This window comes from Staurois parvus, unplaced genomic scaffold (assembly GCF_062004578.1).
Source record: "Staurois parvus isolate SC_StPar_1 unplaced genomic scaffold, SC_StPar_1.0 ptg000291l, whole genome shotgun sequence".
In the NCBI taxonomy this organism is placed as follows: domain Eukaryota; kingdom Metazoa; phylum Chordata; class Amphibia; order Anura; family Ranidae; genus Staurois; species Staurois parvus.
Genome location: NW_028318087.1, coordinates 6569974 through 6590118, shown reverse-complemented (window position 1 = coordinate 6590118; position 20145 = coordinate 6569974). Strand labels below are relative to the sequence as shown.

General features: G+C 41.8%; 1 protein-coding gene across 18 annotated transcripts in view; it reads right to left on the bottom strand.

Moving 5' to 3' along the window:
- The window catches only part of KCNMA1 (potassium calcium-activated channel subfamily M alpha 1), a 976002-nt gene that overhangs the window by 302035 nt on the left and 653822 nt on the right, over nucleotides 1–20145 (bottom strand). For all 18 annotated transcript variants that reach the window (XM_089682563.1, XM_089682562.1, XM_089682551.1 and 15 more), the window contains exons 11-12: nucleotides 16700–16805; nucleotides 11560–11642 (exon numbers count right to left, since the gene is read on the bottom strand). In XM_089682563.1, coding sequence (XP_089538689.1) covers nucleotides 11560–11642; nucleotides 16700–16805 — 189 coding nt within the window. The remainder of the gene's footprint in view (nucleotides 1–11559; nucleotides 11643–16699; nucleotides 16806–20145) is intronic.

The following is a 20145-nucleotide window of genomic DNA, read 5'->3' as shown; positions in this document are numbered from 1 at the left end:
TCAAAACATCTAAGGTGGCAATTTGATATATACCAAGATGCTATACAATAAAAATGATCAAATGTGCCTTAAATCTGGCAGTATTCTAACTAGGCTAAAAGTTGAAATTTATTTATTTATTACAGGTATTTATATAGCACCGTCAATGTACGCAGTGATTTACATACAGTCAGGTCCATAAATATTGGGACATCGACACAATTCTAACATTTGAGGGTATTTACATCCAAATCAGGTGAACAGGAATTACAACAGTTTGCATATGTGCCTCCCACTTGTTAAGGGACCAAAAGTAATGGGGCAATTGGCTTCTCAGCTGTTCCATGGCTAGGTGTGTGTTATTCCCTCATTATCCCAATTACAATGAGCAGATAAAAGGTCCAGAGCTCATTTCAAGTGTGCTATTTGCATTTGGAATCTGTTGCTGTCAACTCTCAAGATCAGATCCAAAGAGCTGTCACTATCAGTGAAGCAAGCCATCATTAGGCTGAAAAAAACAAAACAAACCCACCAGAGAGATAGCAAAAACATTAGGCGTGGCCAAAACATTCTTAAAAAGAAGGAACGCACCGGTGAGCTCAGCAACACCAAAAGACCCGGAAGACCATGGAAAACAACTGTGGTGGATGACCGAAGAATTCTTTCCCTGGTGAAGAAAACACCCTTCAAAACAGTTGGCCAGATCAAGAACACTCTCCAGGAGGTAGGTGTATGTGTGTCAAAGTCAACAATCAAGAGAAGACTTCACCAGAGTGAATACAGAGGGTTCACCACAAGGTGTAAACCATTGGTGAGCTTCAAAAACAGGAAGGCCAGATTAGAGTTTGCCAAACAACATCTGAAAAAGCCTTCACAGTTCTGGAACAACATCCTATGGACAGATGAGACCAAGATCAACTTGCACCAGAGTGATGGGAAGAGAAGAGTATGGAGAAGGAAAGGAACTGTTCATGATCCTAAGCATACCACCTCATCAGTGAAGCATGGCGGTGGTAGTGTCATGGCGTGGGCATGTATGGCTGCCAATGGAACTGGTTCTCTTGTATTTATTGATGATGTGACTGCTGACAAAAGCAGCAGGATGAATTCTGAAGTGTTTCGGGCAATATTATCTGCTCATATTCAGCCAAATGCTTCAGAACTCATTGGACGCTGCTTCACAGTGCAGATGGACAATGACCTAAAGCATACTGCAAAAGCAACCAAAGAGTTTTTTAAGGGAAAGAAGTGGAATGTTATGCAATGGCCAAGTCAATCACCTGACCTGAATCCGATTGAGCATGCATTTCACTTGCTGAAGACAAAACTGAAGGGAAAATGCCCCAAGAACAAGCAGGAACTGAAGACAGTTGCAGTAGAGGCCTGGCAGAGCATCACCAGGGATGAAACCCAGCGTCTGGTGATGTCTATGAGTTCCAGACTTCAGGCTGTAATTGACCGAAAAGGATTTGCAACCAAGTATTAAAAAGTGAAAGTTTGATTTATGATTATTCTGTCCCATTACTTTTGGTCCCTTAACACGTGGGAGGCACATATGCAAACTGTTGTAATTCCTACACCATTCACCTGATTTGGATGTAAATACCCTCAAATTAAAACTGACAGTCTGCAGTTAAAGCACATCTTGTTCATTTCATTTCAAATCCATTGTGGTGGTGTATAGAGCCAAAAATGTTAGAATTGTGTCGATGTCCCAATATCTATGGACCTGACTGTATATATTGTACATTCCCATCAGTCCCTAACCCTCAGGGGGCGTACAATCTAAGGTCCCTAACTCACATTCATACATACACATACTAGGGCCAATTTAGACAGGATCCTATTAACCTACCAGCATGTCGTTGGAGCGTGGGAGGAAACCGGAGTACCCGGAAAAAACCCACGCAGGCACAGGGAGAACATGCAAACTCCAGGTAGGAGGTGCCGTGGCTTACATAATCTCTTTTATTAGTAACAGCCTGGCACTATATGGTGCTGTAACATGTGAAGCCTTGCAGAGATGTTAAGGGTCAATTCAAAGGTTTTCCCAAGGTGAGGTTTCCCCATGTGACCCTAGTGCTTGGTTATGTGACATCACAGAGCATATGAGCATGTGTTAGGACACAAAGTGGAAATCACTATAAAATCCTTTTCTCTGTGGTCATTGGAGGACACAGCTGTGCTTTAGATACAGTTGCAAGAAAAAGTATGTGAACCCCTTGGGATTACGTGGAGTTTTGCATGAATTGGGCATAAAATGTGCTCTGAACGTCATCTAAGTCACAACAATAGAAGAACACAGTCTGCTGAACATAATACTACACAAACATTAGATGTTGCCATGGTTTAATTGCACATAACATGTAAACATTCACAGTGCAGGGAGGAAAAAGTATGTGAACCTTTGATTTAATAACTGATTGACCCTCCTTTGGCAGGAATAACCTCAACCAAACGTTTCCTGTAGTTGCAGATCAGACCTGCACAACGATCTGGAGTAATTTTGGACCACTCCTCTTCACAAAATTGTTTCAGTGTAGAAATATTCTTGGGATGTCTGGTGTGAATCGCTCTCTTAAGGTCATGCCACAGCATTTCAATCGGGTTGAGGTCAGGACTCTGACTGGGCCACTCCAGAAGGCGTATTCTGTGCTGTTGCAGCCATTGTTTTGAAGAATTACTTGTATGCTTTGGGTCATTGTCCTGTTGCATCACCCATCCTCTGCGGAGCTTCAGTTGGCGGACAGATGGTCGTACGTTTTCCTGCAAAATGTCTTGATAAACTCTGGAATTCATTTTCCCATCAATGACAACAATCCGTCCAGGCCCTGAGGCAGCAAAGCAGCCCCAAACCATGATGCTCCGTCCGCCATGTTTTACAGTGGGGATGAGGTTTTGATGTTGGTGTGCTGTGCCTTTTTTTCTCCTCACATAGTGTTGTGTGTTCTTCCCAAACAACTCAATCTTGGTTTCATCTGTCCACAGTATATTCTGCCAGTAGTGCTGTGGAACATCCAGGTGCTCTTTTGCAAACTTCAAACGTGCTACAATATTCTTTTTGGACAGCAATGGCTTCCTCCGTGGTGTCCTCCCATGTACTCCATTCTTGTTTAATGTTTTCCTTATTGTAGATGTGTCAACAAAAACGTTAGCATGTGCCAGAGATTTCTGTAGGTCTTTAGCTGACACTCTGGTATTCTTCTTTACCTCATGCAGCATTCTGCGCTGTGCTCTTGCAGTCATTTTTACAGGACGACTATGCCTAGGGAGAGTAGCAACAGTGCTAAACTTTCTCCATTTGTAGACAGTCTGTCTTACCGTGGACACATGAACATCAAGGCTTTTGGAGATACTTTTGTAACCCTTTCCAGCTTCATGCAAGTCAACAATTCTTGATCGTAGGTCTTCTGAGAGCTCTTTTCTGCGAGGCATGGTTCACATCAGAGAGTGCTTCTTGAAACCAGTAAACCCAAAACAGGTGTGTGTTTTTTAAGGGCAGGACAGCTGTCAGCAACACATCCAATATCATCACACTGATTGGAGTCAAGGTCGGCTCACTCCTGGCTCCAATTAGCTCTGGGAGAAGTCATTAAGCTAGGGACTCACATACTTTTTCCTCCCTGCACTGTGAATGTTTACATGTTATGTGCAATTAAACCATGGGAACATCTAATGTTTGTGTAGTATTATGTTCAGCAGACTGTGTTCTTCTATTGTTGTGACTTAGATGACGTTCAGAGCAAATTTTATGCCCAATTCATGCAAAACTCCACTTAATCCCAAGGGGTTCACATACTTTTTCTTGCAACTGTAATCACTGAGTATACTGATACCTGTAGGAGTTGAACAATAGGTGGACAAGGAAACAAAAGAAAGTCTGGGGGCAGCCCAGACAAAGTGCATTCCACTGAGCAAAAGTATGCTTTTCTAGTACAAAGGCAAACTTGGTAGAAAATCAATGCCCTATCCTTCAAGAGGGTGGAGATTACTAACTTTGAAAGACTCCCTAGTTTTAGGACCAGGGCTTCAACAGCCTGTTCATAAATTCAGTGACTGTGAAACAGGATGGTACATAGAGTGTGCAAGGAGCTTAACTAAACTCGAGTGCTCCTGGGCCAATTCACAGCTATGCAAACCAATAGAATAAATTCCATGTCAATCTTATAATGAGGATGAGGATGGAGCTTTAGAGGAGGAAAAGCATAGATCAGGTTGAACTAATCCAAGGAGTCACCAAGGGCATTCACTCTGAAGACCCAAGCGTTCCTGGTCTTGGCTACAAATCTGTCCTGTTTGTTATTCAACCTGGAGGCCAAGAGGTCTTTCCCTGGCATTTCCCAACTGTAATAGAGCGCTCAAAGCACCTCTGCATGGGCAGCTTTCCTTAGGATCCAGACGCTGACCAATGGTAAAAACTACCTGCAAGTTTTCAATGCCTACAATGTGCACTGCAAACAGGGCCAACACATTAATTTCTGCCCAGGCTCCCTTGAAGATAGATGTGTGGCATTGTCCTACTATACACTGACAGTGAAACCTTGAAGCTGGCAGATTTGGTGTTGAAGGGATAACCAAGTTGGCCTGAACGCCAGAACTTTGATTGGAATGCGTCTCCTCTGACAACCACATCCCCTGAACCAAGAAAGAATCCAGAACCTCACCCCAGCTTGACAGGCTGGTGGTCATCCTTAGAACCATCCAGGTTATCATGAGAAAGGACTTCCATGATTGTAGCGCCAGGTTGAAAATACACTACTCCAAATATATCCTGATTTTGCTGGTCAGGCACATAGGTAAGTCCAGGGAATTAACCTGTTTGTCCCACACTACCAGAAGGTTGAATTGAATTGGCCTGAAATGAAACTGTACATTTAGGTCACCATCCATGCCAGGACCTGATAAAAAAATGAATGGAGATCCATGGATCAAGGAGAAGCCCTAGTCAAGGAGCGGAGTGATAGGAGCTTTCCTCAGGACTCGGCCCAGGTACTCCAAACAGCAAGGGGTCCAAAGTCCAGCTTCTATGGGTTAAAGATCCACCTGAACCTCTGTAGGGTAAGCACTGTCCACTGATCAAGGGCTGACAATGACTCTGTAGACTGCTCCCAGAAGGGGAAGATCTTACAGGTAGCCCAAAAAGAGAGCCCCCTAAGCACATTAGGGCCAGGACTGGAGATAAACACCTTGTTGAAGAACTGGGGAGCAGTGGATAAGCCAAAAGGACAGTGCCACAAACTGATAATGCTTCGTGCACATGGAAAATATATAGTATATATAAAAAACAGAAAACGCTGGTGGGGCGGAAAAATATGGATGTGCAGAGAGGCATCCAACCTTTAGATCTAAAATGGAGCATATGCCACCATTCAGTTTGGAAACAGTAAATGGTTTGGATTAAAAACCATGGAAATTTTCCTTGTCAAGGATAATGACTGACTTTCAGAGAGAGAAGCTGCCCTATAGCAGTCAAAAGATCTGCTGTTTTGCAGGAAGGGGAGGCAAGTCACAAAATCCATTTGTCCAAAGTATCCTGGGTTGAGATGGCCACAGTGGCTGACAAACATTCCCCACCACCAGAAGTGCGGTATCTCTTGCGTGGGAAGAGACCACTGGGACTGACATGGAGGACTTTTAATTCTAGGATTTCTCCAAGAAATGGGCATCAGGCTTAGGCTTTGAGCCTGAGGCCTGGGAGGTACAAAAGTGAACCTATGTACTGTAGAAGTGGACTAAATCTCTACCATCTCTGCTCCTTACATCAGTGGCAAAACAGTTTCTCCACCCCCTGTGGCCTCCTAGATAAGAGCAGGGGAACATCAATGACCAGTACTGAAACCACAGTAAATGTAACAGACATGAGTGACACCTGGAAGAGCTGCTAGAGGAAGCCTTTCAGCCCATTCACAGAAAAAGTGGAACACTGTAGAGAAACAATCCAAGTACTGAAGGACAGAGGGTTCCAAAAGAACAGACACGATACCCTTTCTACATGTGTCCACAAGGCAAAAAAAAAAAGAATGCCTTAGAGAGTGGCCCTTATGCTAAAAACATTAAATCATAAGAGACAACTTATAAGACTGATAAGACAAAGATTCATCTTTCGAGTTATGGGGAAGACTTGTGCTGGCAATGCTCATTGAGCAGATGTAGCATGCCTCTGTATGATATTATTCCACGGTCCCCACTAACTAGCATGTAAGGTCTGCTCTGACCCTGTGACGGTACCTGAGTAAGAATAAAAATGACATGACACACTGCAGAAAATGGAGGCGATTGTCTTCTGTGTCCAACATTTAGGAAAAAGACCCCTTACAAGTACCGTCAGATGCTGTTCTGCCTTCATTGTGTGCAGCGTGAATGGAAGCTTAAGTACAGTGAATCCCAAGATGACGCCCACAAATGCACAGAACGACCCGAAGATGGGCACACATGTATGCCCTCATGTCCCCACCCCTGAAAGGGCAAAAAACACAAAGGGTGATCACAAATGGCACTAAAAGCCAAAATAATAACAGCAAAAAAGCAGCTATAGATGGGCAGACAAGACCAGCACAACACCATATCATGGCAGCCATTCCTCAGCACCCTGAAGGGCATGAGCACCAGCACTTGGGAAATCCGTATCAAGGGGTACTTGGTCAAACAGCTTTATGCTGCAGATCTGTAGCCTTAGAGACCAAGCTCAATCTTTACCTCACCCATGCCTGTTCCTACAGGGGTCTTCAATGGTCCAGGCTCCACTTCAAAGGACCACAGCTCTGGACCTGTACAGCACCGTACAAGCCTCCCAACACAATGCAGCTGTGTGCCAAGGAGAACACTTTCCACGAGGTCCAGTGCTATTCAGCAACTTTACAGGCAGTTCACACTCTTCTTGTCCTACAGTGTCTTGGTACAGTCCTTCGGGGCACAGTCAAGCTGAGAGGCAACTAATCTGAAAAAATGCAGTTAATTAAGCCCCTGAGGCATGGCAGCCAGACATCAGAAAGAAGTTTGCTAGAAGATTAAAATAGGTTGCAAAATGGTATTGCTCCTCCTCTAATGCAAGAATAGGTACATGAAGGTATGCATCCTTTTTCCTTGATATTTCTGAATGTTAAAGTTCTGCTGATGCAGGGATGACATCACTGACTGAATATGAGTTGTGACAATTTAATATCTAGAATGCCCACAGTGTAGCACTATGGTGGTGAGTCACATAGCCACTCACACTTGAACGTGTTCTGACATGTTCTACCTTGCACTTGCCTGGGTCACAGACCAGTTGACCCAGCCTTTACGGAGTACTAGAAGAAATAACATGTGTTTGCATTGCATTGTTGGCAGACAATGAGTGACAGAAGAAGTGGATTCACATGAAATTGTGTATGAAAAGTTGGCAAAAGTGCGAGTGAAAATGTAGCTCTGTTATAAATGGCTTATGGTGAACATTCCATTTGAATGGTATAGGTGGTTTAGGAAGGGGTGGGAAGATGTCCATAATGACGCAGAAAACACTTGTCTGCCCAAGCTGGTGTGGTTTTTTCATCACAAGGAGATACTTCACTACGAGTTCATAGAACATGGTACAACGGTCAACCAACATTGTTACTTGGAAATTCCCAAAAGGTCATGGGAATCTGTTCAGAGGAAAATCCCAGAACCATGGAGTAGATTCTCCATCATGACAATGCTCTTGCACAAGCATTTCTTTTTAACAGTCCATTCCGGGAATTAAGTTGTAACACCTCACACACTCCAACTTTTGAATTTTGATGAAGTCCACAGACAAATTCTGCACTTCTTGGGCACCATAAAGGAGTAAAACGCCTCAAATCTTTCTGCAGTAAGAACCAGGATTACCACACCCTGGGCCAGGAGTCCCTTCATGGCCAGATGTATTTCCCCCAACCTCTCAAGAGAGGCGAAAAAAAAAAACTGCAGAAAGGGTGTATGAAATGTATTTTGTACTCGGAGGAGACAATTTGCAAATCCATTTTTCTGATACATAGGCTAGCCAGTACTCCACGAATGCTAGAAATGGTATCCCCACCTTGTGCTGGACAAGTTGGGAACAAACATCATGCAAAGGAGAGGGGAGGACTTCTCCTTGGACTTATCTGACTGGGACTGCCAAGCACACTTGCCCCCTGTGGTCTCAGGGGATTTGGATCATTTACAAAATTTTTCCCAGAAAGACAAAATGGTTTAAAAATGTTGGCCCAGATAGCATTGAGATTCCCTGACTTTTTTTAAGCTATGGCAGGAAGGTGCTCTTTCCTCAGGTGAGGTTCTTGATCATCCATACAACTACGTGACAAACCGTCAATTCCTTGTGAATGACATATCCATAAGAGTCTTCTTGGACATTTGGTACGCTGATCAACATTTAAGCCACAACAACTGTGGATAACCATTTCAGAGGCTGATAGACTAGAGTATAAGGATGCAAATCAAACACCACATCGAAAACATACATTTTTTTAAATCCTTTATTTTACGATTTAGTAGTCTATACAGGAGAAACAGTCTCAACAGGTGAGTATAAGTAGTCCAATACAGAGACCACTCTCATTGGTGCTGTTAAGCGCCATACATAACAGACATCCCCTACACAGTTGTATGCTAAACAGCATTCTTAACAAGCTGTGTTATGTACGTGTCTGATATGTAATGTCCATATCAAAAAAATACTTTAAAGCCTGTACCAGCTTGTTCAGACAAGTCCACATAAATACACACCTGTGCTTTAAATTGATTAAATAAATGGACCCAGCTGCTGCCGAAAGTGCAATAAAACTGAAACAGTACGTTATCAACAGTTAAACTCAATGTGCAAACCAAACAATATATGAAAACAGTCCAACATTGATAATAGCACTTGAAATCAATAGTAACACCTCATCTGGAATATGCAGTTCAGTTTTCGGCACCAATTCACAAAAAGAACATTGGGGAACTGGAGAAAGTACAGAGAAGGGCAACTAAACTGATACGAGGCATGGAGGAGCTCAGCTATGAGGAAAGATTAGAGGAACTACATTTATTCTCTTTTGAGAAGAGGAGATTAAGGGGGGATATGATCAACATGTATAAATACATCAGTGGTTCATATAGTGAACTCGGTGTAGAGCTATTCACCATGAGGTCATCACAGAGGACAAGGGGGCACTCTTTACGTCTGGAGGAAAAGAAATGTAATCTCCAAACACGGAAAGGTTTCTTCACAGTGAGAGCTGTGAAAATGTGGAATAGACTCCCTCAAGAGTTTGTTCTGGCCAGCTCAGTGGATTGCTTCAAAAAAGGCCTGGATTATTTCTTAGTATCCAGTTATATTCTGTGTACCTAACATTTATAGGTAAAGTTGATCCAGGGAATATCCGTTTGCCTCTCGGGGGATAAGGAAGGATTTTTTTTCCCAGCAGGTGCAAATTGGATCATGCTTTGTTGGGGTTTTTTTTTGCCTTCCTCTGGATCAACTGTGGGTATAGGATTATAACTTTTTTTTTCCTACGGTTGAACTGGATGGACTAACTACGCAACTATGAAAGTCCAATACTTGGCTAGTGCATGTGTTATTTCCAGATTAAAAAATCCGTGACTTGTGTCAAAATTCAGCCAATGGAATGGTGGTGTTCTCAAATGTGCTACCCAGGGGCACTCCGGGTGCCCCACAATGACCCACCAGACACGGACACTGTGGAGCACAGTCTTCCTTACACAGTAGTGCTTTCTTATACAGATAATCTGTATGTACATTGATGTAAGTGCATTGGCGTTTATTCCTTTTATTCAATAAACATTACTTCCCTATAGCAAGCTCTCTCTTCTCTCCTTGGTATTGATCATTTTAGCTCATATGTAGTACATGTGAAACAATGCCAAAGTGGATCTCTGGGAGTTTCTAAATATTGTTTGGTTCGGTGATTTGTGGCAGCATCTGTATCCATTCATATACTTAAATTATTTTGCAGTGCAGGTGTGTATTCATGTTTTCTTCCATTTGATGAATTTTGGCACAGTCACACATCACGGATTTTGTGTTTGGGAATAATACAAGCACCAAGTAATTTACTGCGTCTGACTTTCATGCACTACTATTATTGCTGGACTGTTTTTTATATATTGTTGGGTTTGCACATTAAGTTCAACTGCGGGTGATGTGTTGCAACTATTCCAGATAGGCCTGTTTATACCAGCAGTTAGGAAACAGAGCTGCATATCACACTTGACCTCACAGAGTGGGATAAAGAGTTCCCTTTTTCTCCATAAAAGCTGTCTCTAGTAGTTTGCAAGGACACAATTATAGGATCATAGCAAAATGGCATTGAAGGCCCACAGATATTTATATTCTGATGCTATGGCTGCTGAAACTTGCTGGAGTTGAAATATAGAATGGGGTCATTTATCTCATATATGGGACGAATTCTCTCTAATTTGACCTTTCTGGCAAAGGATTTTAGGTATCTACACCTTACAGACCTTAAGATATAAAAATGATCATCGTATTACCCTAAGATCCATCATACCTGGAAAATATAAACATATTGAAAGCAGCCTATTAGGTCATTTTTAGCTGCATTGGAGACCCACTGCTCCTCTGACAGCTTCTCTCATTAAGTGACTCTCTCAAAGACGCAGGAGTAGTGCTCCACACTCTCCACAGACAATTTTTGTAATGCGCTCTGAACCAGTTGTCAAGGTGTAGACATCGGCCTCTGTGCCACCAACTACCTCTCTTACAGGACCTGTATCTACTGCTGTAGACAGATTCACTTGCTGATGTTTGTATAAGGAGAACTCTTGAGCTTCAGTCAGCTTTTGCTGCTGCTGAGTAGTTAAGCTTTTAGTCTCTTGTTGGTTAGCATTTTCCAGTATAAGCTATATCAAAAATTCCTCCATGTTGCTCAATAATAGGTGCCTGTCTCTTTAAAGTACTGACCGCATCAAAGCACAATTTTTCAAGAAGGATAGGCTCAGCTAGTAATAGCACTGGTAAACCATGCTTGAGACAAGGACACCCTTTGCAGCTATAACAGCTTCAACTCTTCTAGGAAGGCTGTCCACAAGGTTTAGGAGTGTGTCTGTGCGAATGTCTGACCATTCTTCAAGAAGCGCATTTGTGAGCTCAGGCACTGATGTTGGACGAGAAGGCCTGGCTCACAGTTTCCAATCTAATTCATCCCAAAGGTGTTCTATCGGGTTGAGGTCAGGATTCACTCATCCATGTCTTTATAGATCTTGCTTTGTGCACTGGTGAGCAGTCATGTAGGAACAGGGAGGGGCCATCCCCAAACTGTTCCCACAAAGTTGGGAGCATTAAATTGTCCAAAATATCTTGGTATGCTGACACCTTAAGACACCCTTTACGGGAAAATAAAATGTGTCATATGTAAACAGAATCTAATTAAAAAAAAAAAAAAAAAGTCAACCTCATTAATGGATTGTTGAAGCAAGAATGAGTTTTCAATGTCTTACATGATGTATTAGGCACTTGGTTAAATTTCTGGGCAGTAATTACTATTTTCATACCTTGATGTTTTCTACATGTCAATTTTTCTTTTTTGGCTATTACATTCAAATTACATGTAAATGTACCTCATTATGTTTGAGGCATCTTCAGCATCAGGGTCAGCACAGTACTTGTTGGCTAGGATCAGACAGGCATCAGCTGATTCAATCTGAAATGGATGATAGAATATTACAAGCTCATCCAACAACCCCACATGACAATAATTTACATATCCTTTTTTCATAAAACACTGTAACCAATCAACAAAACTCTTTTGTTTCCAAATGTGAAAACATATTAAATTTAAACATAGGCTTTCAAATACATTCCACCAACCATGTCATAAGAAGTTAAAAAAAAAAAAACCTGAAGGATATCAGGTGAAAAAAAGAGGAAGACTTACCTGTAAATTGCATATCCCTGAGCAGTACAGGACATAGGCAGAATATTCATACATCATGCATTATAGGAGTGTACCTTCAGGTTATTAACACTGGCAAAGCTTTCCAGGTCACACCCCCCTGGGTGCCTTCCTTATAACCCTACTCCACATCTTGTGTCCTCACTTTTGCAGCAAGCTATTCAAAGTAAACCATGGAATGGAAGGAGGGTGAACTGTGCCCACTGTACTGTACTCCTGGATCCACAATTTACAAGTAAATATACCTCTTATCTTAATTATGCAGTACAGAACAAAACCAGAATATTCCTAAATCATGGGGCATCCCCAAATAATGAATAGAGAAGGTGGGCAACAATGATGTAAACAGAACATTGCCAACAGGCCCTTGAGCAACAGTCAAAAGACCCAACCTTAGAGAGCAGCTGCAAGGAACCTACGACCAAAAGCTGCATCAGCAGAAGATTGGATGCCTACCTGATAAAGTTTTGAAAAACTATGAACAGAAGGTCAGGTGGCAGCCTTACACAACTGGGCAACCGAGGCTTGGTGCCAAAATGCCCATGAAACATCCACCAATCTGGTGGAATGGGTGTGTGGAAGTGCAGGAAAAGATTTATCTTTGAGAATGTAGGCTCTTGCAATCAGATTTTACATCTATTGTGCAATGGTTGACTTTGAAGCAGGGTGTCAAGTGAGAGGTCTGGAAGACAGGAAAAAGAGGGAATCCGTCCATTTGATTGCACCAGTAGCCCTGAAGTATATGCTAATGGATCTCACTGCGTCAAGAAGACATAGAGAGATTTCCTTTGGATGCTTAGGAGCAGGGAAAAGAATGGGAGAACAATATCTTCATGGAATGTAAATATGATCTTGGGCATAAGACAACCTTGTCATTGTGAAAAATGATAAAAGGCTCTTTACAGAGAACAGCTGCCAGTCCAAAGACAGATACCCCTGATAGGTTCATAGCATGGTTTCTGCAGGACAGAGAGAACAAAGTTGAGGTTCCAAGGAAGCACAGGGTGCAGCAATGGGGGCATAAGACAAGATAAACCTGGAAAAAAGGTTTTACAAGGGAGAGAAAAGCTAGAGGCTCTTAGAAAAGAATGTATGCACTCAAGACTCGACCTTTAGGAGTACCTAACACTGATTTCTGGTCAAGACCTGCTTGTAGCAAGGACAGAATGCAAGCTACAGGGTAATTTCTGGGATTAAAGTGCCTATGGTCACACCACATAATACATCTTCCTGGAAGAGGCTTTTCTTGCTTTTATCAAGATGGGAATCACAGACTCAGAAACCCCTCTATCCTTTCACACCTTGGTTTCACTAGCCATGCCATTAAAGCCATAGCCTGAGAAGCAGAACTGAATAAAGGGCCTTGAGATTGCATATCTGGTGTGTTAGGAAGAGGTCAGGGGTCAGCGACAAGAAGTCTGAGACTGTTGTTGTACCAGGTTCTTTGGGGCCAGTTTGGTGCAATTAGAATCATGGTTTTCCTCTTTTTCTTGAGCAGACGAAGTATGATTTGCACTGGAGAGAGGGAATACATTAGGCTGAACTGAGACCAGGGGATTATGAAGGCATTTGAGGTTATTGCTAAAGAATTTCTGGTCCTGGCAACAAGAGGCAGTTCATTGTCGAATCTAGAGGCTAGGAAGTCTACATCCTCCATTTTTGGCATATCAGACTGAAGACATCTGGATGAAGGGCCTATTCTCCTTGATCCAGACAATTGCAATTGATATAACATGCTTTCCAGATGTCCACTTATGGAAAAAAAAATAAATCAATGTATGGAAGTTTCTGTCCAAGAGATGATCTGGCTTGCTTCCTTCACAGCAGCCAAAGTACTGTTGCCCTTCAATTGTTGACATAAGCAACTGTCATGGTACTGCCTGACTGCACCCTGATTATGTGCCCCGGTTGTGTGGTACAGTGCTGCTGGGCTAGCCTGACTACTCTAAGCTCCAAATTGTTGATGGGAAGCCTGGCATCTTTAAGTGACCATGTTCCTTAGACTGTTCGGTATTGGAACACTCCTCCCCGACCTGAGAGACTTGCATATTTCCAGTGATAGGGAAGGAAGAAGTTCCCCACAGTTAGGGCTGGGATGGTGATCCACCAAGATGGGCAGTAACTTGCTTGGCTAAACAGCAGCATTGGTGATCCGAAAGAAGGGGCCTGTTTATTCAAGGCTGACAAGATATTTTGTTAGAGCATTCTAGAATACAATTAAATGAATAGTACATCTCTAAAGGAGGCTACCATTAGACCTAGAACACTTCATGGATAATCTTAATGCGGGAAGTCTCTTGGATCTCAAGACCTGAGCATGTGCTTCAAGAGAAAGAACTTTGTTTTCTGGTAGAAACACTTTTTTTGGGAAGACAAGACCCCAGTATTCCAGTTGAATGGAAGGTTGGAGAACAGATGTTTTGAAATTGATCACCCTGCCAAAGGCCTGGTGCATCTGAGTTGTCTTCTGGACATGTTATGATGATTTTGATGCCAAGGCATTGAGTCCTTCAGAAGAAGTTCATCTGGATAGTCTGTGCCTTGGATGCCCTAATGTCTGAGCAAGGCATGCAGAGGTGCTAAAACCTCTGTGAAGACACTGGGAGCAGAAGATAAGCCAAAGGGTAGTGTGATACTGAAACTGGTTGTTGACCAATGCAAAACACAGAAAGCTCTGATGAGGTGGGTAAACCAGAACATATAGATAGGTATCTTGGATGTCCACAGATGTTATGTATTCCCAATCGTCTCAAAAGGCAAATAGTGGCCATGCAGATTCCATGTGACATTTTGGAATTTGAAAGTTTATTAGGGATTTCAAATCCATAGGACGAATATGCCTGTTGGACAGTGAACAGGTTTTAGTAGAATTCCCTGAACTGATCTTTTAGTGTTACAATGAGGTGTTACAGGGCATTTTTTAAATCAAATCAAAACTGTACCTGGGCAGTTTTTGGTTGATTTGAAAGAAAAAAGCAGCAAGGTGGCAGAACTTTCAATGCTATTTTGTACCCCTTTAAAACCACTGATTGAACCCACAGTTCTGGGACTCCTGTGACCCGGAGAAGGGCAAACACAGGATCCAGTGCCCAAAGCAACACTACAGGCCGTCCCCACATTGTGGGGTGTGGGTATGGCTTCCAAGGTTTTACAGAGGTTGTGCCAATCCAGGTACAGTACTTCTATTCTTTTTTTTTTTTTTTTTTTTATTTTATGATCCAACCTTTCTGGCAAGCAGTTCACTCAACTATCGATCAGATACCTGATATTTTCCTATTACATGCTCATGCAGGCCCTATAACAAATTCTTGCCCCCAACTGCATCGCTTCACCTTGGAGTTAGTTCTATAAATTGTATCAAAGAGTATCTAAGCCCAATATTTCATATTCCCAATATGTGCCTGCTGTACCATGTATCTGTATGAAATAGTATCCTGTTCCCTTCGTACTGCTTCCTCTGTGTAAAATCCCTTGGTGTTTCTAGCAGTCCTTCTGCTTTCCTACTAAAAACTGACTACCCTAGACAGGAGACCAAAGCATGGTCAGTGTTGTGCTAGGAACTCAGTGTGCTATCCTCTAATAATGATACTTCTGCTGACATGCAACCCCCCCACCCCTTCCCTACACAGCCATTTACTGGCAAGACAAGTGTGCTGCTGTTTCTCCTCCCCCAGATCTCTTTTTTCAGTTGCATAAGGAGCTGAGAAAGTAAGTGATCATTTATAAAACGGGAAAGAAGGTATTTATAATGTTTTTTTATAAAACTTTTCTTGGTTACAGACACAACTACAATGTCAAAGCCAGAAAAAAAGAACAACAGAACCATGGCACCAAAACATGTGATACAGGATAAGGCATAAAACTTTTAAAGAATGACAATAGGTCAATTTAAAAGAGTACAATAAAAAATAAAGGGTAAAAAAGAAAAAGAAAAAAAAAGGGTACAAAAAGTACATCAATGGATCAAAAATGTATAATGTTTTCGATAACTATACACAAATGCTCTGCATTTCATTTTACTTTTAAACTGAATGGGTTGTTTTACATGGTGAGGATTTACATATACTTCAATATCAAAAATTATACTCCCTTGCTCTTTGCTTATTGTAGCTGTAAGTGAACATATATATACCACAGAATAACCATTAATATTATATGACATTGTGAACCAATATATTGCATAGCAGCAATACATTGGCAGTTATTACATGCCAACTCTGCTAGGAAAAAATTTACCTGGTCATCCCCCACAAGTCCCACAAGGAGGAAGTCTGTCCCCAAAACCAAGCCATGTATCAGTATTGTGAACACGGCCACCTCATGGTAAACAGGTTTACTACATATCTCAAACGTTTCCTAAGGCAGAGAATTATTTTTTTCTAATTTCGGTGTGTTTTTCCTTTAGTGTTTTTATTTGGGGTTGAGGGGCTCAGTAACAAGCTGACCTCACATTATTATGCATCCCTGTGATCCACTGTGGCCATTTGCGATGATACTAAAAGTATCACAGGGATAATACTGAATGGAATAGGTGGGCTGCCTAGGCTATGAAGGTATTGTAAATAGGATTGCAGATAGAGAGTCTGTATTTCATTTTGTTTCTGTGTATCTTACTATACATACTCAAGTGTAAAAAAAAAAAAAACTTTACTGCCATAATGTGTAAATATGTAATCACAGTGGAGCACGCTTTGGTTCTCCCCTTTCCAAATAAAATCTCTGCATACATATCTGCTACTTTAAACTAGAAACATAATTTTGAAATAAAAATAACAATTGCACAGTGAAGGTTTGGGTCCTTGTACCTTGACTCTTGCAAGATCATGAGGATTCAGGACGGATCCCTGGTAAAATTCTACCTGAGTAAAGTGCCTCTTGAAGAGAGCTTCTAGCTCCAAATTTGGGGATATGCTGCAAAAAAGCAGAATAATAGGTGGTAAACAGCAAGATAATACGCAGTTTCCAAGATCACTTGTCACTATTGAATCTACTTATAAAGCAGTAAATCTGGTTTTAATCAAATAATCTCCAGAAGAGAATCAATCACTGTCATTTATTTTATTTTTCTGAATAATCATTTATTAAAGTTTTACAGGTTATTATAAAAACAGAATGCATAAACCAGATACAAATAAAAAACAAAAATACCATAGGTACAAACACTTCAAGATGTACACTGCAGCAATATTGCAAATATCACAGAAATGTGTAAGATAGCGGTCACATTCCAAGTAAGAGGGGCTTCAAGACTAACAGGCACATCTGGTTAAGATGGAGACATTACAATGAGAGCAAAGATAACAACAGAGCTGTATTGTCCCTCAACATGCGACTCTGCAGGATATGTCTATCATAGTCATGTACACATGGAGTATAGGGCTTGCGTATTAGACCCAACCTTTGTAGGATACAGGGGCAATGAAAGCAGCCTCATGTGTCATATAAGAGGAGTTTCAACACTCAGGTGAGGTATCTCGTCGCTATGTGCAGTGAAGAGTGACAAAGGTCGGGCTAGTATAACCTATGAGACCTAAAAAAGTGTAACAAAAAAAAGGACAAAACAACTAACCCAACAGATTCATAAAACTGAACATATAAAACAAAATACCCATTTCTCTTCTCTAGAGTCTGCAAAGAAAACATCATTGCCGAGAACCCGTAGGTCACACAACCGTCAAGATCTTTTAGTGGGAGGGGGGATGGGGTAGTAGCTATAGGCCCGGAAGACCAGGGTGGAAGAACATCCCTACTAGTTATGAAATTTGCAATTAACCCCATACAAGAAGAACCCCCTTGTCAGGTTCGGTCAATTATGTTGTCAATTTCCAGGGAGTAATACATCCAACCAGACCAGATGTTAAGAAACTGCTGTTACATAGTCTGGCTGAAAAAAGAGAAAAGTCCATCCAGTTCAACCAAAAAAAAAAAAAAAGTTATAATCCTATACCCACAGTTTGGTTGCCCTTCTCTGTACTTTCTCCAGTTCCCCAATGTTCTTTTTGTGAATTGGTGCCCAAAACTGAACTGCATATTCCAGATGAGTTTTTACTAATGATTTGTAAAATGATATCTCTCTCTCTATGGAGTCTATACCTCTTAATACAAGAGAGGATTTTGCTCATTTTAGAAACCACAGCTTGGCATTGCATGCCATTATTAAGCTTGTGATCTACCAGAATTCCCAGATCTTTCTCCACCATTGATTCCTCCAGTTGTACTCCCTCTAGTATGTATGATGCATGCATATTCTTAGCCCCCAAGTGCATAACCTTACATTTATCAACATTAAACCTCATTTGCCACATAGTTGTCCAATTAAACAGTGCATTGAGGTCGGCTTGTAAGTTGAAGACATCCTGTAAGGACGTTATTCCACTGCACAGCTTGGTGTCATCTGCAAAGACTGAAATGGTATTTTTAATCCCAGATCCTATACCATTTATAAATATATTAAAAAGTAAGGGTCCCAACACTGAACCTTGGGGTACACCACTGACAACCCTAGACCGGGTGTCGGCAACCCGCGGCTCCAGAGCCGCATGCGGCTCTTTTTCATCTTTGCTGCGGCTCCGGAGCACACTGCCCACCAGGTGACAGGCAATAGGGTTTCAGTGGTCGGCAAGCCGCGGATCGCAAGCCACATGCGGCTCTTCTGTGTGCCGGGCGCCCGCTCCCCTCCCTCCTCTCGGGCGGCCGCCTCAAAAGTCAGGACTCTTTTAATCTGGCCCGCGGAGCGTGGAACATTGGCTGTCAGGATGTAGGCGGGGCAGCCAGGATGTAGGCGGGCAGCGTGACGAACTCCTCTCACAGTCCGCCCTGAAGACCGGAACACAGCGCGGGAACACAACGAGAGGAACGCGCGGAGCAAAGGTAAGTGAATTGAGACAATATGGGGAATGAATTACTATAGGGGGGATGAATTACTATGGGGGATGAATTACTATATGGGGGATGAATTACTATGGGGGATGAATTATTATGGGGGATGAATTATTATATGGGGGATGAATTATTATATGGGGGATGAATTACTATGGGGGATGAATTACTATTGGGGGGATGAATTACTATGGGGGATGAATTACTATGGGGGATGAATTACTATTGGGGGAATGAATTACTATATGGGGGATGAATTACTATTGGGGGAATGAATTACTATATGGGGGATGAATTACTATGGGGGATGAATTACTATAGGGGGGATGAATTACTATATGGGGGATGAATTACTATATGGGGGATGAATTACTATGGGGAATGAATTACTATGGGGGGGATGAATTACTATATGGGGGATGAAGCTAACTGCACGATCCTGTATATAGCATTAAGGTAAGAAACAATATATGCAGTGTCGGATTTGTTTTAAATGTTGCAATGGTTTTGCGGCTCCCAGTCTTTTTTTTTCCCTTCGGAAACGGGTCCAAGTGGCTCTGTATGTCTTAAAAGTTGCAGACCCCTGCCCTAGACCATTCACAGTACAAATCATTAACCACTACTCTTTGAATACGATCTTTAGCCAGTTTTCTATCCATTTACAAACGGATTTTTCCAAGTCCGTAGACTTTACCTTACACATTAGCCGTGTGTGGGGAACTGTGTCAAACACTTGTACAAAATCCAAGTATACCACGTCCACCACCACCCCTCTGTCCGAGGTTTTGCTTACCTCCTCACAAAAAGAAATCAGATTTGTTTGACAACTTCTGTCTTTCATGAATCCATGCTGCCTGCTGCTTAAAATATTTTTAAAAATTAGAAACAATTACTTTGAAATGACAGAGCTCAATTCTTAAAGGACCCGTGGGTGTATGCCATCCGGTCCAGGTGCTTTATTCACCTTTATGCTGTCTAAATATTTTTGGATCATATCAATTATGAGCCAATGTGGATCATCTGGAGCTGTTCTTTCTGTTTGCTAAGGTATACCCATCTCTCAGCTTCCATGATCCTTTCAACTCCCGCCTGCCACTCTCGGAGAGTGGGGCCAATCACTGTCATTTAAAACACATGGACCTGGAAGATTCTCCTACTGAGAATGTGTGTTGAATGTCAGATTCACTACTTTATAAATATGCCCTAATGTGTTTTTCTCATTCACACTTCATTCATAACTACCAAACTCACTATTTGGTACATTTCCAACTATTTCCAAAATAGAGAAATCTATTTTCCTGCTATAGTTTTGATAAATAATAAACATAAAAAAATACGAACTTGAAGCATTCTAATGCCTACATTGCCTTCT